This window comes from Acinonyx jubatus, chromosome E3 (genome assembly GCF_027475565.1).
Source record: "Acinonyx jubatus isolate Ajub_Pintada_27869175 chromosome E3, VMU_Ajub_asm_v1.0, whole genome shotgun sequence".
Taxonomy (NCBI): Eukaryota; Metazoa; Chordata; class Mammalia; order Carnivora; family Felidae; genus Acinonyx; species Acinonyx jubatus.
Window position 1 is genome coordinate 37,677,698 of NC_069398.1, and position 23,791 is coordinate 37,701,488.

Genomic DNA, 23,791 nt, shown 5'->3' on the forward strand with positions numbered 1-23,791 from the left:
GATCTCACGGTCCGTGAGTTCGAGCCCCACATCGGGCTCTGCGCTCACAGCTCAGACCCTGGAGCCTGCTTCGAATTCTGTGTCTCCCTCTCTCTCTGTCCCCCCCACCCCTTCACTGACTCTGTCTCTCTCAAAAATAAATAACGTAAAAAAAGATGTACGATTTCATAATATTACACATACGACTATGCTAAGGCACATTAAAGTATTAAAGCTAACCACGTAGCTGTGATTGGGTTTATGGTAAATGAAAGGAGGCCAGAGAAAGACTGGGCTGTGCCATCAGCCACTCTGGTTCACCTGTCAAGTGAAGAGTCCTCTCGTAGAGAGGTCAGTGTGGACACGGCCCGCTCCAGAAACAAGGTTTGGCCACAGTTTTAGAAATAAGACAAGGGACTGGGAGTCATGCGCTCATTTGAAAAGTACCATCACTGCAAACGAGGGGCTGTTCTAGGTGACAGGTTCAGTTTTCATCTGTGTGTTCCCGCTTCACTTTTACCACGTAATAATTTTCCTGCCCTTCGGATGTGAACGCCTGTAAGTGCTCTTGAGAAGAGTTGCTGAATTCTCTCAGGAATGGAGACGAGGCTGCTTGGAGACAGCCTTTGATTAAACATTCTAGAGCATGGGGCGCCTGGGGCAGCTCAGTCAATTAAGCGTCCGACTTTGGCGCAGGTCATGATCTCGGGGTTCATGGGTTCGAGCCCCGCATCAGGCTCTGCACTGACAGCTCGAGGTCTGGAGCCTGCTTGGGATTCATATTCTGTCTCTCTCTCTCTCTGCCCCTCCCCTGCTCATGCTGTCTCTCAAAAATAAACATTAAAAGAATTTTTTTTTTTTAAATTTAGAGCGATTTTAACTGTGTTTCCCTGTACTGTTTCAGGTGTCTGTTACCGAAGCCTTCCTGTTTAGTAGCAATTATTCCCAGAGGAACAGGTACTGCGAATATCTAGCGACTGCAGAACTTTTGACTAGGAGGTACCCGGAACACTTAAAAATCAATCAAATACACAGCAGCCCAAGAGACTCTGAGCCCAGCAGAGGGGAGCTGGGCTTGCCCACGCCCTGCTGTGCTGCCTAATTCACCTGCCTCCGTGGGTGACAAACCAGGAGATCCTCTGTGACACAGTCACAGAAGAGTTACTGCTTCTCAGAACCTCGAGAAGGGACAGAGGCCTACAGAGAGGCTCCCGGAGGTGCACACGTGCCCTCATACCTCAGCGAGCAGAGTCCTCACCTTTTGATGAGCTTGATACATTTCAAAGCTTCATCCATGTCTCCGATGGTGACAAAGAAGCTGAAGTCGAGCATGGCATCCTGAGTGGGCTTATCGCAGCCCTCCAGTCCGACGAAGTCTCGCAGGGGTCTCCTGCCCACCAGGTGGGGGATGCGGTGGCGCCCCGGATCCCCCTGGTCTTCCCCGTCTGCTTCTCCTGGCTGAATGACAAAGGACACCATTAGCTGTCGGGTCGGGGAAGCGGATACGCACACTGAGCCTCTGCTCGAGATGCGTGTCCGTGCGGGTCTCTCCGCAGGCGGGTGCGGAGGTGGCCGCCATCCCTGACGGGCACCGGGCAAGCTGTGGGCGCTGGTTGTGGGCAGCGGAAAGCACAGGCTGTCCCGCGTAGGGACCTGTCCCTCAGCCTCTAGCTCATGAATGCCGACCCCTCGGTTACTCCACAGCCTTGAGAGGTCTCGCGACCAAGCCAGGCGCTCTCGCACGGGCACGGGGCCCTAGAATCAAGTAACTCCAACGCGATTTCCGGCAGAACTTTCCAAAGCCGTAACCCAGATTAGTCTTGTGCCCTCACTGATGTTTTTCAGAAGAACCACTGACCCTGCGCGGCGCTTCCCAGACGGGCCTGGGGAGACAATGTGCTGACGGCACCTGGGCCCTCCCCGTCCCCACCCTGCTCCCTTCCGCCCTGCCAGGTGCTGCTCTGCTCCATCTCGCCTGGGGCCCACACGCGCCCCGCCTCCCGCATCATACGCTTTTCTCTCTGCGAAGGCCCCAGTTCTCTGCCTCTCTAAAGGTGGTCACGGCCCACGCTCCTTGGACCCGGCTCCCCTGGCTAGTCCCTGGTCTCCTGGGACGTTGTCATTGATAACAAGTGTGTACTCGGTCACTCAAACGACCATACATTTCTTCACCACAGATTCATAGCTCACAGCTGCTAAAACTCCTGGAATTTCCCCATGATAAGGCCTCAGAATGAAGGTGACTTTGGGTCTCTGCCCAGGGGCGGGGTGGCTGCCGGGAGGACCCGCCACTGCTCAGAGGGCTCCAGCGATGCCTCCATAACCGCCCAGGACTGCGACCGCAGGCCTCCGGGCAGGGAGGGGTGGGGGGAGTGGCACCCGGCGAGGACTCGAGGACTCGGGAGCTCTGCGCCCTCCCCCGGACGTGCCCTGTGCGTCTCTTCATCTGGCTGCTGCCTTGTGTCCTTTATCACGTCCTCCACACACCGCTAAACGCGAGTACGTGGTTCCCTGGCCTCTGGGAGCCGCTCTAACCGGCTGCAAGAGCCCGAGGAGGACCCTCCACTCTGTGGCCTGTGGCGGGAGCACGGGTGGGGGTGGGGGTGCGGGACGGAGGCCGTGACTCGTGGGACCTGGCGCTGTCTCTGGGTGCATGGTGTCAGAACCGACTGGATTGTGTTGAGCATAGAGCTGTGTACAGAAGAGTCAGGTCACTATGTTGTACACCTGCAGCCAGTGTAACTTTGGATATTAACTATGTTTCTGTAAAAAAAAATCTTTTTAAGAAAAAAAAAAACGGGGGCGCCTGGGTGGCCTGGTCGGTTGAGCGTCCGACTTCAGCTGAGGTCATGATCTCATGGTCTGAGTTTGAGCCCCACGTTGGGCTCTGTGCTGACAGCTCAGAGCCTGGAGCCTGCTTCAGATTCTGTATCTTCCTCTCTCTCTGCCCCTCCCCCACTCGCTCTCGGTCTCCCAAAAATGAATGTTAAATAAAAAAGAAAAAAACGGAGTTGAATTCTCAGGCCTCCAGGTGGTATCTGAGACTTTCTTCGTGTTGTGGGGGGCTCCCTCGCCACGGCGGAATTGGGTCTAGGAACCCTAACAGATCTCATCGCCGTGGCTGCTGCTGCGTGACCCCTGCCCCCACTCGGTTCTCAGCAGCCCCCCATCTTGCTGCTCCCTGACGTTCACCTAAAGTCTCTAACTTGGGCACTTGAAACACTGGTAGGATTTGTCAGACCCAGATGTGGATGGCAAGGCCTTTACAGGCACAGAGCAGAGCATAAGCAAAGGGCCTGGGGCAGCCCCCAGTCTGGGTGGATGCGCGCAGGCCGGGTCACTTCAGGAGGAGGCTGAAAGCTGCAGTCGGCCCTGAGCGGGAACTTTCAGAAAACGTGCGCACACACTGCGAGGCAGAGGCCAGACTTCCAGCCGGTCAGTCTGCTGTGGACCCGGTGCCCCATTATGATCAGAACTGGGCCCACTGTGGTTGCGCCGGGGAATTCTCACAGAAACAAGAGTGCCGTGGCTCACCCGCCACAGGCAATGGCCGCTGCCCTCGTTTCGGAGCCTCAGCTCTGTTCCGAGAGGGGGCACTGAGCTGGGGACCCTGGGTTGTCACGTTCTCATCCACACCCTCAAGTGTGCAGACAGGGGACCTCCGGACGCAGTGCTGACGGCCTCGGATACGGGTCAGTAATCCAGAAGAAGGGCAGCTTTTAAAGAAACACGATGCTTCACAGCTTCCTCTTACTAGCACGTTAGAGATCAAGTTAATAAGATTCCCTTTTTTGCTAATCTAGTTCATAAACTATTTCCTGCATTACAACATGGTGACGGACTGTTCAAGCCACAGTCTGAGCCAGGACAGGGGCTATGCGGAGCGACGTAGGCGTGCGGCTCCCACACCGGGGCTGCTGTGGCATCAGACTCCCCGACAAGCCTGGGGACAGAGGGACAGAGGAACGCAAGCAGAAGGGGCCACGTGCGAGTAAGGCAAAGTCTAGGGGCCGGATGGTGAGGGGAACACGGAAGGCTCACGCGAACGGGAGAAACCAAAGTCCACGCTGGGAATAACGGGCAGAACAAGACAAATGCGGATAAGATTGACTTTCCTTCTAACCTGCAGCCCGTGGAGAAATACGTGAGGCCGGCAGAGCAGACGTTCCCCCAGGAACCCCACTGTCTTCACGGTCGGTAATGCTTTTGCTAGCGGGAAAACCCCCTCAGCCGGACGACAGCCAGGCCTCCGGGATCCTGGAGTCTCCAGCGTACAGACGGTCCGTTTGGAAACCTCCTTGTCATTACCATCCTCCGCCCGTCCAACTCCCAAGGATAACATCTGCCTCTCATGACCCCGGTGCGGCTCTTTCTGCCCATGGGTCCTGTCCCCCTGCCGTAATAAAACCACCCCTTTGTACCAGAACACCTCAAGAACTTTCTTGACTGTTCGCTCTTGAACCCCGCTTCAAACCAAATCAGGGAAATTAGGAGGAAAACTCGACAGGAGGAACCATAAACACGCTCTCATGATGTTTTGAGCCCTCAGGTCAAAGGAAAGACGAATGAATGTTCCTGAGGTACGTGAAATGAGAATGAAATCCAGAAAAATGCCGGCGTGAGGGCAGAGATGGTTTAAAATAAGGGAATGAAGAAAAGCTGTGGGCGGAGCCGCGAGACACTCACGGGTCCGGAGACCCTGGCGACAAGGAGGCCGAGCCCCAGGGGAGGCAGACAACTCTTTGCAAGACAAGCTAGCTGGGAGCGTGCACGTGTGTGAAAACAACCCCGTTCCATCGAAAATAAACAAGCAGACGTGTGAGTGAGACACGCTTCCTGAAAAGCCACAGGCTGGCCTGTCCCCAGGGGCCACCTCTGCGCCCGCATCACCGTTAGTCCCCTATCCGAGGACCGCGGACATGTCACGTCCGTGCTACCTTGTCTTGATGGCACAGCCAAGGCTTGTCACTTTCCTGACCCGGGGGCCTCCCAGCTGCTGGAGTTTTGGGGCACAAATTAGAGCACGTGGTGCGCGGTGCGTAATGAGGGGTGAGCCGCGGCCGCCAGAGACCCCCCGCCCCGCTGGGCCCCGGGAACGCGGCCCCGCGCTCGCGGGGCTCCCACCTTCCTCGTGAAGTAATAGTGAGGCACTTGAATTCCCAGAAGGGTCTGGTAGGCGGGAGGCCGAGAGAAGCTGTCCTGGAGCAAGAAGCCATGCTCTTCGGTGACGAAGAAGGACAGGACCAGCACGTCAGCCTGAGGGAGAGGGAGACGCTGTCGGCTCTGGTGTGACCATGTCACCTTCCATCGTGCATCTGATCCCCACGTTCACGGCCAGGATGTTGACACACAGAGAAGAAGGACGAACGTGGGCACACAGCCTCATGCGGATAATCCACTAGCCCCCTTCTGGAAGATGGGCCACACCCTGCGTGGAGAGCCGCTAAACCCTCTTAGGGACGGGTTTTCTTGTAGCAAAAACAAATCTTTCCCCACCCAGCTGGTAAACGACACCAAAGAACTCTTGGGTGTCGTTTTTTCTGTTCAGCTCCTCAACTCTCATTTCAAAGACAGCAGCAGAAAGATTCTCTCATCCGCTCTTGGGGGGGAGGGGGGTGGAGGGACCGGGGCGGCAGTGCCATCCAGCCCCCTGTGGACAGGAGCAGCAGGAGGTCCAGGGGGCGAAGCCCTCCCGGGCCTCACCCTCCTCGAGAAGCCCGGACGCGGCACCCGGTCAGCGTGCCGGCAAGGGCCCCAGAGTGGCAATCAGCGCGCACCCTCACTGCCCGCCCGGGGCCGTCTCCCGTTCCAGTCACAGAGTCATGGAGATGCCACCTGTTGACCACTCAGCATTTCAGAACGAAGGATTGGCCGTGCGTCTGAATGTCTGTGCGTCTGAATGTCTGGGGGCACAGACACCCACCGCTGATAATCCTGGGCCCTGTGCTCACCACCCTGGGGAGGGGGGCGCTTCCTTGGGCAGGGACACAAGGCCGCCAGCGTCAGCAGGCTGGCTGCCCTTGCCGACTTACTGGGACCGGCTACAGACCCCTCTCGGAACAAGGTCATCACAGGGAGGCACAGCCGGCCGCTGGCCTCTCCCAGGGAGCTCCAGACATTCTGACAACGTACGTAAGGAAAGCATCAGAGGCCTGGACGCTACGGGGGGGTGGGTGGGGGATGCCTGGTAGGGTGGAGGTCAGGGGCCAGGGCGAGGAGGTCAGTGGAACCGGCCTTGCTGACCCAGCCCCAGGACACACGCCCGCCATGGGTTAGCTCTGTTAACCGTTAGGGTGGCAGGCTCGGTCCCAGGGAGAAAGTAATATGCAGCACTCGACGTCATGGGAGAACTAAGACAGGACAGCCCGAGTGGGAGCAGACAGAGAGGGTGGGGCCCGCCACCACGCAAACCCAGAGGCCACGCAGGCCACGTGTTGAGGAGGCAGTCTGCTCCACGGGCACCAACCTCCCTCCAGCTTTCCCATAAACCACGTCAGGACCGTGAACCTGCCCAGACCCCTGCACCAAGAGACAACCACGATGCAGTCAGGGTACCGTGGGGTCCGGGCCGTCCTCGGCGGGGGGCTTCTTGTCCCCGGGCTGCAGCGGGGCCCCCGGCGCCTCCCGCATGGCCTCGCACACGAACAGCCTGGGCTCGCTCTGGTCCCAGAAGTGGCTCACAGGAACGAGATCCCTCAGTCTTTCGTCCGCAAAGGCGGGGCTCCTGAAAGAGAAGGCCCGTCCTGAGTCCCGAGGGCTGAGATGCGCTCTGGAAACGCGTGCCCAGCGTCGGCGTCCGCGTCCGCAGGCTGCTGTGCGCTCCACAGACTGCCTGCTCCGGGGCCGCTTCCCACAGCACGCTGCAGCCAGCCTGCAGGGGGCACGCTCACATCAAACAAAGCCAGTCAAAGAGGCCCAGGGCAGCCTCGTCGGAGGGCGTGTGACGCTTTGGCTCTGGAGACTCCACAGAGGGCGCCTGCCAGGACCGGTGGGGACCTCGTGTCCTGTAGGGCAGACACGTGCCGAGGGGTAGGTGTGCTGCCCACAGACAAGGTGGGTCTGGAGGCAAAGGAAGGTCAGATCTCAGAAGCGGAGGGGAGTCTGCGGGGAGGCCATGCACTGTCCCTGCTGCCACCGGAGGAGTGACAGGCTGGGCCGGGGAGGACGTGGCTTGAAGGTGGAGGGCAGAGGGAAAGTTTGAGTCTGAGACATGATTCAAACAAGGGAAATGGGACGAGTCACAGCCGAGGCGACTAAGGGAGAGGTGAGCTGTGAGGTTTCCGAGCACACAGCCGAGACAAGAGTGATCTCTGGAAATGAGGTGCAGGTGATGACAAGAGATTCCAGCGGACATTTGGGGCCGAGAAAGCAGAGCGAGGCTGGGGAGAGGTGAGGACGGGCCTGTTTGGCCGCCAGTGGCGACCAGTTTCAGCCCCCAGGAGAAAGAAGGTTCTGGAAAAGGGTTTCAGCAGTGGAGTGGGAGGGGACCGTAACAGAGAAAAGGAGCAGGTGCCCGGCAAGGCCGGCCTCGGGCTCTGCTGTCGGGCACGCGTTGTGGGTGCCGGCCGCAGTGTGCACCCTGTGTCCTGAGCCGCGCACTGGGCCCTCAGGTGTCACTTTCCAGAGTCAGAAGTGAGCCCTCAGTGGGGCAGGGCGAGCGTGTCCCTGGCAGCAGCAGGAACTCAAACACAGGTTATACGAACTCCCTGAAGAGCAGTGATTACTTTTCTAGAAAGACACCACCACCCAGACAGACGCGCTCCCTTCCCAGGTGCAGACAAGGCTGAGTGACCACCACTCCCCCCAACATCCGGGCCACCGTGTGCCCATGGCTGCCACTGCCCTTCCAGAAGCCCGTTTCTGCCGGGTAATTCCAGGACCCCAGGGGCTCCCATCCATCCCAACTGTCGGGGCTGTTGGCTTCACTGTTTCCTCCACCACCACCTGCTAAGGGGCTTCAAGTCTGGAGCGTCACTCAGCCACCACCTGCTCGGAAGCTGTGTATCATTTTCACTAGCTTTACACTGAAGTCACGCCGAATCATAGCCTTACTTCTTGGTCTCTTGCCCGCTGAAGGACAGCGTCTCCCTCTGATCAATCTGCCCCGTCTTGAGGTCCAGGAGAGTCACAGTGTCCATTTCCACGTCGTAGAAGCAGATTTTGGAATCGGGGCTGCCGTCAGCCTAGGGGAAGACAAAACAGGGCTCACGGAACCACGTGGCTGGCACCCCGTGGGTTTGAGAACAAGCGTGTGGCATCCACGACCCGCCGGCCACTCCAGCACTCCTAACGTGGGTGTCGGTGCACCGTCGTCCCACTGAGACAGCTGTCCGGGGGGTACTTTGTAATTTCAGGGGGCCGAGAAACTCTAGAACACTGTGGAGGTCCAACGCCAGCTGTCCGGCTGAGGTGGATGAACCATAGGGACACGGAGGAGTGGATCCCCACGCGCCAGTTCTCACACAGGCGAATGAAGACGAGAGAAGGGGAGCAGCTTGGCTGGTGGGGGAACGAATGCCAACGACTCGGGGAGATTGTGCAAGGCTTTGTCTTACCAGGCGGCAGGACGCTAAATGGGGCCTGAGGACTCAAGAAAAACAAGAAGATCAGCCCGTCAAAACTTCAGACAGAGAACACCATAAGCCCGATGGCAGCGGTTTCTCATCACAAACACCGTCCACGAGAGGAAAGACCAACAACGAACCGGGAGATGCGTCAGCGACACTGAAGGTGCCCAGCCTCCTGCCCCCACCCCGCCCCCTGCCCAGGGAAACGGTGGACCACTGCCCGCGCCAGCCCCTCCTTTCCAAAGTGCACCCTCCCGCGGGGAGCACCAGCGGGGCTGGGGACAGCTGGTTTTCACCACAAGCTCGCTTGTGCTGCCTGAACTTTATTTCTTTGCCATGTTTTCTTTCACTGCGGACAAGAATTCCTGGTGCAAGGAGAGATGTTTTTGTCCCTTAAGGTCACCGCACTGTCCCCGCCCATGCCATGCATTCACCCCAGCAGCAGGGAGATGGTGCCGTGTCCTGGGATGCCCACCCTGCTTCTGCTTCCGTGCCCCTGGGCTCTGGCACCGCCCTCCTGCTGCCCGAGGACCCCCATCTCCAGCCAGACTTAGCCTCTGAGACTCAGGCTTGTCTTCGCTGGCCCACGTGCCGCCCTGAGGAGCCTCGAACTCAGCACTGAGACAGGACGCCCCACCGTCCCCCTTTCAACCTCCACGTGGCTGCCCGGGGTGGAATCAGTCCCCGCCCATCCGTGCCCCCCGCCCCAGATGATCCCCAACCCCCAGAAGACTTCTGCACACCCCCCCACCGCTGAGAAGCAACCTGTAGAAAGATGCTACGTGACGGTCCTGTCTTGCCCCTGCGCCAAGGCTGGCGCCCGTGTGATGGCCCACTGACCGTGCTGGCCTCAGCCTCCACCCTCTGCCAGGGATGGCAGGCCCTCGGGTCGTGCTGTACCACCTGCTTATACTCCGGGCGTGTCTCCCTGTGCCTCCCCTGCCCCTGCCACATGCTCGTCTGGAAGCCTCCCGCCCAGCATGGCCCGCAGTTGGACCGTCTCTGATGGACGTCTGTTTGTCCACAGGAAGGGGCCACACTCTCCTAATTAAGCATCGGCTTGTGTCCGCGGTGCCCAACACAGTGTCTGGTTCCCGGAAGGCAACCGGTAAGTAGGTGGTGAAAGAATGGATTCGCAAGCAAACACTCATGGGCAGCAAGGCTCACTGCCTGCAGGGCAGGACAGACGTGTCCGCGTCCCTTCTGTCAGACTCTGCTCCCTGGCTGTCCTTGCCTTCTCTAAGCCAGAGGCTCAGAGGGCCTTGCTGCCCCCTCATGCCAAGAGAACCCAGCCAGCTGGTGAAAAGGTACAGAAAAGAGAAGAGGTGCAGAGGGGGACCCTGCACAGGGGGACCCGCTGTCTCAGAGGAACTAGGGACTGGGGACAGGTGGGGGCTCAGGTCTCGTGGCAGGAAGGGAGCACAGTGGGCACAGCCGGAGGAGGCCGTGGTCCGGGGGAGGGGGGCACAGTGGGCACAGCCGGAGGAGGCCGCGGTCCGGGGAAGGGGGGCACAGTGGGCACGGCAGGAGGAGGCCGCGGTCCGGGGAGCAGCTGCCGCCGCACACCCACCTTGCTGAGGAGGATGCTGATCTTGCCGCCGCTGGCGTTACACCTGAGCGAGGCCATGCCCGCTGCGCCCGGGATCAGATCGGCCAGCTTCCGGTCACCACAGTGCTCTTTGGCCTCTCTGTAGGGGGACACGGGGGCTCAGGGCAGGCGCAGGCCTGTGGCTGGGCAGCTCACAGGGCCAGAGCTCGCTCTCTGAGAGAACAGAAACCTTCCTTCAAAGAACTCGGGGCTCCTCGAAGGCGTGGTTGCTCGCATGCCGGGGGTCTTGCGCCGCGACAGAGGGCCCAGATCAGGGTACAGGGAGAGCGTCAGCAGTTTAAGTTGCTAAACTGAAGTACGATGACAATAACGTCGTATTACTTTCAGGCATAAACATACTGATTCAACGTCTGGGTCAGTCTGTAAAGTTCCCAGGCTTAACGAACAGAAGTGAATACGTATCCCTCCCCCTACTCCTCTGTGCTCAGCCTGTCCCTGCGACACGTTTTGGCCGTTCGTCCTGCCAGAACAGGCTGCTGTCCCACATGCCACGTACAAACACGCGTGTCTCTAGCCCGTTTACTGGGTTCTGGCGTGATGCTGTTACAAACGGCACTGGGTCGGCAGTGGTGGCTCCTCCTGACTGTTTCCACTTAATTCTCATTTCCTCTGTGTTTCCCTGGTGTCCTCTGTGTCCCAGGATCCCTTCTAGGCCCCGTGTCCTTAGGCCCCCCAGGCTGGGACAGTTTGTCTGACTCCAGGCTCCTGTGACATTTCCTGCCTCCGTCCTAGAATTTCTCCAAGGAGCCTCGTGGTCCTGTTGGAGAGCGCTGTGGAAACCCGCACCTGGGCCCTGGGTGTGCTGGCAGAGCAAGGCCCCGCCTGCGGACTCACTGGTGCCCGGACGTGTATCCGGAGATGTCTCGACGCGCACCTGACGTCTGTGTCCGTATGAAGCTAAACGTGACTTGTGCTCAACCCTTCGCCATGAGGCTCATTCTCGCCTCCTCCCCTCGCTTATGTCACCTCCTCCGAACACTGAAGCCCCGGCTCCCAAAACCTGCACCTTCACTCTGTGCAGCTGAGCGGCGGCGCGGGACGCTTGCCCTGTGCCCTGTGCGGGGAGCTCTGTGGACGGCAGTGCGGTCCTGTGTCCGGTCCCTCAGCCCCCAGTATCAACACCACCACCACCACCACTACCCGAAGGGCCGGGGTCAGCACCGCCTCTCCAAGGGCTGGTTCACACATTTCTACCGTACTTAGGTGACTGTCACATTCCGTACTCTATCCTGTGATCCCCTGAAAGATTTTTAAAATTGACGCACATTAAGACTCATTTTCTGCTGTAAAGTGCTATAGCCTCTGACAACCGTGGTGCCTTGTACTTACCACAGAAAAACATTTTTAACGTTTATTTTTGAGAGAGAGACAGATTGGAAGTGGGGGAGGGTGAGAGAGAGAGGGAGACACAGAATCCGAAGCAGGCTCCAGGCTCTGAGCTGTCGGCACAGAGCCCGACGTGGGACTCAAACCCACAGACCGTGAGATCACGACCGGAGCCAAAGGCGGATGCTTAACCGACTGAACCACCCAGGTGCCCCTACCACGTAGAAAATTTTACTGCCTAAAAACTCCCCTGGGCTCTGCCTGCTCAACCCTCGTCCCATATGTGCCCTCCCCCACTACACAAGTATTAAGAATTTAAGCCAAGGGGTCCCTGGGTGGCTCATCTGGTTGAGGGTCTGACTCTTGATTTCTGCTCAGGTCATGATCCCAGGGTCGTGGGATCAAGCCCTGCATCAGGCTCTGCGCTGAGCATAGAGCCTGCCTGGGACTCTCACTCTCTGTCTGCCCCTGTCCCCTGCTCACGTGAATGTGTGCTCTCTCTCTCGCTCTCTCTCTCTCTCAAAAACAAAAACAACAAAAAAGGAATGGAAAGAGATCCTTCTTTTTTCCAAACACTGCACCAAGGTAAAGCAAAGCTCTAGCTGTCACGGGTGTTGTTTAGGCATTAGCAATATTGCCCTCACTCCACGCTCACGGGACAGCAGCACAACCCCAAGAATAGAATGGGCCCAAAACAAATTTTCAAAGCCAAGATATAGAGCGTTTCAAAAAATTCAGCGGTACGTTAACGCTGAAATGACTCTTGTCCGTTTCTACCCACCACGCTGTCTCCTGGTTAGTTTTTACAAAGTGTGCGGACATACCTCACTTTACTGCCCGTCCCACACACTGTGTTTTTTACAAACGGAAGGTCTGAGGCAACCCCGTGGTCAAGAAGTCAGTCGGTGCCGTTTTGCCAACATCATTTGCTCACTTTGTGTCTTCAGGTTCCATTCTGGTAATTCTTGCCTTATCTCAAACCTTTTCACCGTTGTCATATTTGTTATGGTGACCTGCGCTCACAGGTGCTGAACGTTCAGGTGACGGTCGGCGGTTTTTAGCAATAAACTGCTTTCTTATTTAAGGCACGAACATTTTTTTTTGACATAATGCTACTGCACACTTGACTAGAGAACAGACCTATCTTTTACATGTACCGAGAAAATACAAAATTAATCTGACTCACTTTATTGAGAAATTCACTCTATTGCAATGGCGTTGATCTGAACCCGCAGTATCTCCCGATATACGTCTATACTTTTATTTGGACAAAAACCGTACCTTCGGGAAAGATCAAAGCTTTTAAAGTGAGCCAAGTCTGTCCCCACAACCAGGAAATCTCCACAGATGTCAAGGAAGCATGGGCTCCCCTCCGCCTCTGGGAACAGTAGGAGCTGTTTCACGGTCCCCTGAGGAAAAGGAAAGGAGAATGATTAAGGGAAGCAGCGTGCACGTAGCATCTTACTTTTGGTACTGAACATTACTCACAGGTAATTGTGTTCGCACTAAGCAGGCTCTCAGGTAAGACGCGCAGAACCTAGCAGATTCTAACACTACACAGGGAAGGCTCAGGGGTGTGTGGTGTTCACGGCTGCCAAAAACCGTGGAATTTCCAGTGAAAAGGGCCACAGATGTGTCTCCGCTCACGTTAACGAAGGTGACTTTGGGTCTCTGCCCAGGGGCAGGGTGGCTGCCGGGAGGACCCGCCACGGGTCAGAGGGCTCCAGCGAGGCCTCCATAACCGCCCAGGACTGCGATCGCAGGCCTCCGGGCAGGGAGGGGTGGGGAGAGTGGCACCCGGCGAGGACTCGAGGACTCGGGAGCTCTGCACCCTCCCTGGACGTGCCCTGTGCGTCTCTTCATCTGGCTGCTGCCTCGTGTCCTTTATCGCATCCTTCCACACACCGCTAAGCGCGAGTACGTGGTTCCCTGGCCTCTGGGAGCCGCTCTAACCGGCTGCAAGAGCCCGAGGAGGACCCTCCACTCTGTGGCCTGTGGTGGGAGCACGGGTGGGGGTGGGGGTGCGGGACGGAGGCCGTGACCCGTGGGACCTGGCGCGTCTCTGGGTGCATGGTGTCAGAACCAAGTTGACTTCTGGGCACCCCATGCACGAGGACTACTTAGTGTTCGGTGGTGGGGAACCCTGTTCCTCCGGGAACCTGCAAGGCTTCCCACGTTGCTACCTGTCACCTAACTGCCACCACCCCCAAGCACTGCTTGGCCCCTTCCCCGGCTGTGGCCTCAGTTCCCAGCTGCCTGGCTCCAGGTCCTCGGACCGCACCGTGGCCCCGCCCACCTGACCTCACTGTGGGCAGTTCCCCCCCCACCACGCCGCTCACACACAAAACCCATCTTCCAGCAGAAAGTAACAAAACTAAAGCCAGAATGCTTGTCCCCATCCCTCCGGGCTTCACACCCCCCACGGGCTTCGGATGAGGGCCTTTAGTCAGGCCAGCTGGTCCTCCTGCCTCCTCTCCCACTGCTTCCGCCCCCACCAGCCCCTTCTTTGGAAGCTCGGGCCCCCGTAATCGAGGTGCCCTCACCGACACCAAACAGCAGAAAGCACCGGGGGCGAGTGGAGCGCCACCTCCCGGCCCGGAAAGGAGTCCCCCTGGAGAAGTGGACGGTGCATGGCAGCCGGCGTCGTCTCAAAGAGGCAACAACAACCGCGGTGTGAGAGTGTACGTCCTCAAGAGTGGGGAGCACGGTGTGCAGAGACGCCCCCAAGCTTTCCAAACCCGAGAGCTACTGCACGTTGATTACGAGTTTCCACAGGCACATACGCCTGTTAGTTAGAAAATTCACACCCAACTCCTGCCCATCTGTTGTTGGAGGACCCTAAGGCCGTCAGCGGGCTTGTCAGTCGTCTCCACGTTTCACAGAAGGCCTTTCACCCTTTTTCCCAGCAGGCCACGCTCCCATTCCCAGTATGCCTTTCACCCTTCCCCAGCAGGCCACGCTCCCTTTCCCAGTATGCCTTTCATCCTTTTTCAGCATGTTGACCACCCTGTGAAAACACGAGGAGAAGACTCCCAGTGACTCCAGGCTGTTGAGCAAACAGGTGCCGGTGCCCACAGAGCCCACTGGGCTCCCCGAAGTGTGCCACCCACCTTGGGGTTGGAGGGTAGGTTTGCTCCTGGATTTTGAGCCTTGCTCTGTGTTTTGAGCTCTCCGGGCTTACCTGATATGTTTTAAGGCTTTGTCCTTTTTGAGAGTTGTTTGGCCTTTGGTCCAACTTCTTTTTGCAACTATTTAGGTCTTTTTTTTTTTTTTTTTTTTTTAGAAAAAAAAGCTCATAAGATATAGGATCCTAGGCACCAAAATGCTCTTGAGGTCATGCCATGCCCCTCCTTTCTGGGATCCTGACTGGACCCACGTTTAAAAACTATGCCCCCTCCTAATGGGATTTCTAACCAAATGGACAGACTTAACGAAAAATAATTTCTAACTTCAAAAGCCATTATGGGGAACGTTTGATCTTCCTCAAATTGTTTTGCTCAAAATTAAATCACAAAGCTCCAACTCGAAAAAATGAAAAACAACCTCGAAACACACAAGCCTGAACGGGATGCCCATCTTAATCGGTGCCTTGACACTTGCAGACGTTTTCAGGATTCTCAGTTTGCCTCTTTACAAAAATACCATTTCTGAATTAACTGAGGCAGACAAACAACTGAAATAAGTCAAAATGGCCTCTGAGGACTCTTACTTCCTCTCCCCCGGTGGTCCTTATCCCCAGGCTGACAGCCACCTTGTGCTTGGGCCCCAGCTCTGGGGCCACTTTCTCTTCCTCACTCTGCACCTGCCCCCACTCCCACACAGTGCTGCTGCCTCACTCCACTCCTTTTGTCAAACTTCCCTTTTCCTCTGAGTCTCCCTCCACTCCTGAACTATTCACACCTGCCTCCTTAAAGTAAAGGCTTCCGAAGATCCAAATAAACCTTGAATTTTTTATGTTCCGTGGCCCAAGGCTGAATCGTGAGCCTTAGCTGCAGTTTCCTAAAGTGACTGGGACCTGCCCCGCCATAGGTTTGTTGAATAATTTAACATTTATTCGAACTTACCAACCCGGTTTCTTATTTTTATCATTTAGTGCATGAGCCCAGGCCAAATACTGGATGAACCTAGCCCGATGGGAACATTCCGAAAGGGATTTAGAAAAACTAAACTCTGTGATTTTGCAAGGTGCTAGAACACTCACTGGAAAGCACCAAGCGATTACAGTAGCTCTTCCCAAGCCTGTTGATTGGAATAAAATTCATATTTGCGAAAAGAGAACATAAAAAGGGCTGATGAACCTGTTCATTAACTATCACAATTGACTTCAGGGGCGCCTGGGCGGCTCAGGCGGTTAAGCATCCAACTTTGACTCAGTTCGTGATCTGACAGTTCATGAGTTCAATCCCCACATTGGGCTCTGTGCTGACAGCTCAGAGCCTGGAGCCTGCTTCCCATGCTGTGTCTCCTTCTCTCTCTGCCCCTCCCCCGCTCATGCTCTGTCTCTCTGTCAAAAATAAACATTAAAAAAATTTTTTTAAAACTATTATAATTGACTTCAGATCGCTTTCAAAGAAAATACTGGTCTTCTTTAAAAAATGTTTTTAAGTGTTTATTTATTTTAAGAGAGAGGAGAGAGGGAATCCCAGGCAGACTCCATGCTGTCAGCACAGAGCCCGATGCGGGGCTTGAACTCACGAAACCATGAGATCATGGCCAGAGCCGAGATCAAGAGTCGGACGCTTAACCGACTGAGCCACCACGCAGGTGCCCCTCTGGTCTTTAGATGTCGAGCCCACCTGGGTCGCATTTAACTCTGTTTATGTCACAGACTGAACCCGGGTCTTAGTTAAAACCAGGATGGAATGGGAAATGACATCCACTCCACATGGAGTTATCTGGCAAACCAGCCAGGGTGCATCCTGGATGAATCGCCTCAAGGAAAAACTGCTAAAATTCTTAATTTTCAACTGTGGCAAACGAAGGCCTCTAGACAGAACCAAATATGCCTGTTTTCTGGTATTACTGCAAAGGGCCGGGACACTGGAAAAGACTGTTACTACTTACGGGCTGAAGCACACCAGGCACCTTCAGCCTTCCGGCCAGCCTTTCCAGTCCCTCCTAATTGCCAGTAATGGGGCTCCAAAGAGGTACAGGGGCTCTTCCCAATGTTCCCTCTTAACTGGCTCAAACTACTCTCCAAACTGGGAACGACCCTCTGTCCTTACTGACACCGGGGCCACACTCCCGTTCAACCTCACTGCTGTGAAGCTGCCCCGGCCTTAGAATACTGGAATACCAAAACAGTTCAAATAGTGGGTGGCCCCAATAGAGCCCAACAGTTTCCTGTCCCTGAGCCCCTTTCCTTTTGTCTAGGTCCTGTGAGAGACACACACCCTTTCTCCTTACTTCCTCTGACTAGTCATCTGTTGGGTCAAGCTTTCTCAGGGAAGTATCAGGTTAGAATTTTTTTTTCTCCCAAAAGGGGGAATTAACTCTCAATTTGACAGCAGTACTCAAAGTAAAAGACCCTTTGGCGTCTTTTATTAGCTCCTTCTCTGATGGCACCGGGGCCGGGTCTGGGGACACTGGTTACTTGTCCCTATTGGAGGAGCTACTATCCCCTTTATAAGCAAAATCCTCAAACGACATTGGCGGAATCCATACTGCATGTGCTATCAAGATTCAAACGGATTCCTCACAACCTGTCCCCGGAACGGGACCCTCAAATATAGATGTCCTTCAAGGCACGAGACCCATGATGACTTACGAGGCTCAGGGCCTTGTTATCCCCTGGACGAGACCCTGTAAGAGCCCCGTTTTACCTGTGAGAAAAACCAGTGGCTGAGGGTGGAGGTCTGTTGAGCTGGAAACAATAAATGAGTTGCCCCTGGGCACCTCCTTGTTCCCAACCCTCCTACGCCAACATCCATTGCAACCAACAGTTTCACCGCAATTGATGTGCGCGTTTTTAGTATTCTAGTTGACGAGGATAGCCAGCAATGCCCCAGTGTTTCTCAGAGTGTCCTTCCTCCTTTTCGCAAACCTTTAAAGCGGATTTGGATGATGCAGTTTTCTGGAGACTCTGGGCTGTTACAGCATGTAGAGGATTTGCTTTGCTTCTGCTTCTCCTCGTGGGAAACAGCGTTCACCTGTTAAAACTTCTGGCCTTAAAGACACAAAGTCTCCAGGGCGCCTGGGTGGCTCAGGTGGCTAAATGTCCGACTGTTGATTCCAGCTCAGGTCACGATCTCACCGATCATAAATCCAAGCCCCGCGTCGGGCTCTGCGCGGACAGCACGGAGCCTGCTCGGGATTCTCCCGCTCTGACCCTCCCCTGCTCACACGCAGTCTCTCTCTCTCCTCTCTCAAAATTAATAAACTTAAAAAAAAAAAAAAAAACAGAGACAAAGTCTCCAAAGAAAGGTTGCAGTTTGCTCAAACTCAGGCTCGACGCTTTGGGCATCCGATCTCAGAACGAGGACTCCACCTGGACGCACATGAAACCCCTCATGACTGCTTGACGCGGACAGATCACCTTGCCCATCACAGGAACTCCAACTCAGGTTGGACAGGAAACTCGTCCAACCAACGCGCACTTTCATGGTGTGCGGAGGGAAGCGGCGGGCACCGTGCCAGCTCTGCTACAGCAACTCCCGTGGCAGCCATCGAGGCGGCTGCTTTACCGCCTGCTGCTTCAGCCCAACAGGCTGCCACAGACCCGTCCTGGAGCTCAGACCTCAGCCGGGGTAAAACCGCACACATTTACGCCAACACTCGGTGTGCCTTCGGGGCCGCCCGGGGTCCGGAGACGTTCTGGGAGCCACAAGATTTCCTTAGCTCCAATGGGGATGAAATTTCAGATGGCTCCTACGTCTGAAATGTATTAGAAGCCTCACTTCGGCCAGCAGCTCTGACTGTCGTTAAGGGCATTCAAGACTTGGCTCCCTGGAGGCCAAAGGAAACCACTAGGCTGCTATTTCCACCAGCAGTGTCGCTGTCAGGGAGGCCGGTAGCTAGACCTCAGTCATTTTCCAAAGGGACGTTCTTCCAAATGACGATCTGGAACAATTGACCAGAGGTGCCCAACGATTGGCCCCAGAAGAGAAAGACAATGTTGGAAACATTGGTAATTGTCGGTTTGATAAAAGTTCGACCAAGTAACACCCCGGCCCCGCCAGAAATTCCAAAGTCCCACTTGTTACCACCAGACACGTATTAAACCACTGGTTTACTCACAAAATGATAGGGTTCATGAACAAACGTGGAGACGTATTAAGAGAAGTGCCACGAGAGGTGGCCGCCTCGCTCGCCCTGCCTGTCAAACGTATAATCTGGAGAAGCCTCCTCGTTTCATAAAACGTGCTCGTCTCACGGACGTAAATATGTTTTGGTCACGGTCCGTATCTTTTCTCACTGGGCCGAAGTTTTCCCTTGCACACAGGCCCCTGCCGTTTCTGTGGCTAAAATTCTGTCAGAAAACATTACCCCTACCTGGGAACCGCTCTCCAGCTATGCAGTGACCAGGGGACCCATTTCCCAGGCGGGTGCTGCAGTGAGTCTGTCCTGTCTGGGTGGTTCTGCAGCGTCGTCACCGTGGGTGAGTCACATTCACCTAACGGCACCGCTAAGACTCAGTTGGCAAAATGTGTAGAGGCCCTCCAACCATCGTGGCCTAAAGCACTGTGGTTGGTCCTATATCTGAGATCCCCCGCCGTGGGGACTCCTAGGCTCTCACCCTGTGAGGTCATCACAGGGTGTCAGTGCACTTGGGCCCTGCCACCTCTGACCCACAGCTGGTAACAGGAGATGCACTTCAATGTTGTAAAGGCCTAAATGCTTCCATTAAAAATAACCATGCTTTGACAGAGCGATCTTTTCACCGTGCGCTCCTGGGAGACGGTGACCTTAGATCAGCCTTGCCACCTGGAGGCTGTCAGAAAAGAAGCCTCCAGAAAGATTTTCTTCCCCACTGGAAAGGTTCTTATCAGCCACGGGTAACCAGCCTTTGTGCTGCCGAACTACAGGAAATAGACTCTGGATTCATGTGACGCATCTAAACGAAGCAGTGAACCCCGAGTGGCCCTGCGTGCCGTCCGGTGACCTGAGAGCACAGATTTCCTGGAACCGAGGCGGACGAGACCGCTTTGCCAAGACGTGCAGCCCAGGCCCATGCTCCTTCTCCTCGCCGCTGCAGCTGCTGTCTTTCATGACAGGGACGCTTTCGTCTGCATTTCCCACACCCTCGAGAAAGGGCAAGCCTCTTCGTTTATGGCCTTTCGCTGAAGCCTCGTCATGATCCAATGACACATGAATCTTTCATTTTCACAAATGTTTTCTGAAGAGCGAGAAGGTTCAGAATTTGCAGAAGTCTTTCCTTCGTCGAAACTATTACCCAGATTCATGGTGTCTGAATTTACAAGTGTACGTGTTGTATCCGTGAAAACACCTCTGGTTCCACACAGCGCGTTTGAGATGACAGTACTGATTTAAGACGTCTTTGAAGTTTTGCCGTTTTGCAAGAAGTTCATCTATTGCTTTCTTTCTCTGCTTGCACTGTATCCTCCCAGATGCACAGCTCATTCTTTCAGGGTGCCCCTGCAGGCCCGCTGTGCTGCCCTCATGGCTGTCGTTGAGGGAGATTTCAGGAGGAAGACACGGCCTCAGTTTGCTTCCGCAGGGAGAACCCTTCCCCCTACGTCAGAGTAAGTGCTGGTAAGGATTTCAGTCGGCTCCCTTCACACCTGGTCCTGGCTTGTCATATGATTTGGCCTTATCATGTTACTTCCTCTTTTGTATGTTATCTTAAGGTCTGTATTTTGTTACTTCTTCAAACTTTTGAAACACCACGTACCCAACAAGGAGATGATCTCCAAGGCTTACGGCACTGGAACCGTACAAACTTTAGGCTTGTGTACCTTCAGGCTGCCTTTCTCCGCCTCCTGACCTTCCGTGTTACTGAAACGTGGCCCTAAGTGGTTTGCAGCAAGCTATGCACTTCACCTGTGATGTGGGACAGGACAACCAGGCAAGGTCCTTCCTGGCACGGAGGAACAGGACCACTAAATATGGAAAACGTGACTTGATCAGTGATGCTTTCAAAGAAAGATCTTGATCAAAAAGGGGAAATGTGAGAATAAAGGGAAACCTCGTTTAGAAAATGGAGTCGGGGGACGCCTGGGTGGCTCAGTTAGTTGAGCATCGTACGTCGGCTTAGGTTGTGATCTCACGGTTTGTGAATTCAAGCCCCACATCGGGCTCTGTGCTGACAGCTCACAGCCTGAAGCCTGCCTCAGATTCTGTATCTTCCTCTCTCTCTCAAAAATAAATGTTAGAAAAAAAAAGTCAGGAGGCCGGCAGGGGGCGCTCTCAGCCCCACCTGCCAGGTCGGTTGCAGACTCCACAGGAAGAGACCAACCGTGCAAGTGGATACGCAGCTGGCCCTTGGACAACAGGGCTCTGAGCCGCGCTGTCCACTTACACTGACCTGCACATTTCTTTGTAAATATGGTACAGACTAAAGATATTTTCCTTGTGATTTTCTTCTCTTTTCCCCAGCTTGCTTTATTGTCAAAATACAGTATGTAACACAGATAATTGTTTCTTGGCCTTTCGGCTAAGATCAAGTGTAGTACAACACGTATTACAAAATATGCGTTAACCAACTGTGCTACTGGTAAGGCTTCCGGGCACCAGAGTTTTGGGGAGTCTAGTTACATGTGGATTTTGACTGCTTGGGGGCTTGGCCCCCTTGCCTATAAGTTGTTCAAGCGTAGACTGCTACCCCAGCAGGAGGGAGGTCCCCTCCCACAACAGCCCAGCCCCCAGCTCACCCCAGGGGACGTGTTGTCTACAACAGCCTCGCCGCACCCGCAGAAGAGCCTCCTCTCCCGGTTCTGCAGACTTGCTGTGGTTTTGCTGTAACTTGCTCGTCCCGGATGCAATTCTCTGCTACTCCCCAATGAGCCCAGTTCTGCTGGCTGTCCACCCCCCAACCCTACAGCGGGGCCCGCGGGCCACCTGTGCTCACATAGCTGCGCCATTCATGGGCTGTTAACACGGCCCCTCTTGGCCTCAACAGGTGTCCCCAACCAATGCCAGCGGCAGCGGGCTCTGGCCTCCTTCCCTGCAGCTCTCTCTCTGCCTCCCTTCCCACCTCCAACAGGTTGAGGACCTCACGGTGGAGGTGGGGCGGGGGGCGGCATCCCCACGTGAGGCTCTACTCCAGGGCCTCCCCGAGGGGCACTTCCCACCCGCCCTGAGCCCCACCAGGAAGAACTTGGAAATCTGCGGCACGCAGGGTGAGCAGTGGATGACACGGCGCAGGCGAACTGTAGCCCACAGAAACCGAACACGGATCCCAGCAAAGGACTCAGAGACAGAAGACGCAGTCCCACTAAGAGCTGAGACCGGGGCCGTGAAAGTTTTCCCGACCTTGACACAACGCTGCTGCGTGTCCCGGGCTGAGCGGTGGCCCCTAAATCTGTCCACCTGGAACTTGTGACCGTGACCTTATTTTGGAAAAAAGGTCTTTGCAGATGGAATTAAGGATCTCAAGAGAAGACTGCTCTGGATTAGGGTGACCCTAAATCCGAGGACAAGCGTCCTTATAAGACACAGAGAACAAGACACAGACACAAGAGGGCCAAGTGAACACAAAGGCAGAGACGGAGCGATGCATCTGCACAGCAAGGCACACCGGGGCCGCCAGAAGCAGGGGATGGGTGGGATGGACGCTCCCTCAGAACCTCAGAAGGAGCCAGCCCTGCCCACCCCTGGGTCGTGGCCTCCTGAACTGTGAGAAAGTAAATTTCTATTGCCTTAAGCCGCTCGATTTATGGTGCTTTGGGATGGCAGGCTCAGGAAACTAACGCACCAGGTCAGCCCCGGGCTCCTGCGTGTGTCTGGGATACGGACACAACATGCAGGGCAGGGCCTGTCCAGAGCCTTCAGGATGGACATTAACTGCAGCAAACGTTTCCTCCCGCTTCCAGCCCGTGGACTCGGGGTCCAGCGACCCAGTCCTTATCACTGTGCGGGGCCCTTGCCCCGCCCCCCGATATCACAAATCCCGGCCGTCACCGGTGGAGCAGCCAGCTTGGGGTCCAGTTTACCACCAAGCACCAGGCCGGGGGATTACGGTCTGGCCGCGTGCAGTCAGTAAGTGGCTGTGGCTAGACTTACAGATGGCCTTTTACACTGTTCTAGTTGCTTTACCATCAAACCCTCTCGCTCCAGAGCAATGATTTACCTGCCAGGTTCGAACTTGAACTCGGTTTGGCTCCACGGTGTAAACGTTTTCCTCGTGCATGGCTAACACTGGAGATTCACACAGGAAGGTTCCTAGGACGAGAAATGAACAGGATACGACGGCAGCCCACCTTTGCACACATGCTCAGACTTCAGCTCCTCACGCACGTTTCCTTCTCGCCCCGGCCCTCACCACAGCGCAGTGAGGGGTGCGTTCTTACGGGAAAGCGAGGCCCGAGGCACGGGGACAGCGCGTGCAGGCCCGGGGCTGGTGCGGGGCTGCGGCACCAGGGACCCCGCCCTGCCCCACTCACTAGCCGTCTCCTCTCTCCTCCAACTAACTAGTAGCTGGTGCGGCTGTTCAAGCAGGTGTCCGTCCACTCTAGGTGGACCTTTGGAGGCCACCAGCCCTAGTCTCTGGGTCTAGACCGGTTCTTATCTAGTCAGGGAGGTGATGATACACACGAGACAGAAAATACGTCAGCACCTGCCGTGCTGTCTTCCCGTGAGGCAAGAAGTTCATCCCTGCCCCGAGGGGGTCTGCCCTGGAAGAGAGGACGTTAAGTAAGGCCAGAATACGAGGCAGGGCAGGAAAAGTCTTCTAGGAAAACTTAGGCAATGAAGTGTTAGAGGAGAAAAGGAGGGACGGGTTGGGAAGCGGGGACAGCCTCCTCTGGGGTGAGGGAGCAACACCCCCAGGGACGTGAGAGCGGCTCAGACAAGCCCACAGGGAGAGCCTCCCAGAGTACGCGATGACCGGACCCGTGGGGTCAGCACGGGTGGACATGACAACCATATAGGAGAGCCGGCCAAGAAGCGCATCCCGAGGGTCGTTCGGGTATGCTGGACACGACCCCCAGAGCTGTCAGGTCCTTATCTCTGGAGCCGTGAATGTTAGGATAAGGGCAAAGCTGGAGGGTTGTGAGATGGGGAGATTGTCCTGGATGACTCAGGTGGGCCCTAAAGGCAACCACAAGCGTCCCCGTAAGAGGGAGCCGATTTGCAACAGGAACGAGGTGACGGTGCGGGTAGGCCCTGGAACGATGGGGCCCAAGCCAAGGAT

At 55.7% G+C, this 23,791-nt stretch overlaps 1 protein-coding gene and 1 non-coding gene across 11 annotated transcripts in view; both read right to left on the reverse strand.

Moving 5' to 3' along the window:
• The window catches only part of IFT140 (intraflagellar transport 140), a 79,991-nt gene that overhangs the window by 37,022 nt on the left and 19,178 nt on the right, over positions 1-23,791 (reverse strand). For all 10 annotated transcript variants that reach the window (XR_008294732.1, XM_053213694.1, XM_053213691.1 and 7 more), the window contains 7 exons: positions 22,730-22,821; positions 12,763-12,890; positions 10,117-10,234; positions 8,032-8,162; positions 6,535-6,703; positions 5,104-5,235; positions 1,238-1,437 (listed from right to left, as the gene is read on the reverse strand). Coding sequence is in view for 9 of the 10 variants with exons in the window: in XM_053213694.1 (XP_053069669.1) it covers positions 1,238-1,437; positions 5,104-5,235; positions 6,535-6,703; positions 8,032-8,162; positions 10,117-10,234; positions 12,763-12,890; positions 22,730-22,821 (970 nt within the window). In the remaining variant the exon portion in view is untranslated. The remainder of the gene's footprint in view (positions 1-1,237; positions 1,438-5,103; positions 5,236-6,534; positions 6,704-8,031; positions 8,163-10,116; positions 10,235-12,762; positions 12,891-22,729; positions 22,822-23,791) is intronic.
• On the reverse strand, positions 12,046-12,169 carry LOC113595027 (U4atac minor spliceosomal RNA). The gene has a single exon (XR_003415500.1). It is a non-coding gene; the product is annotated as a U4atac minor spliceosomal RNA (small nuclear RNA).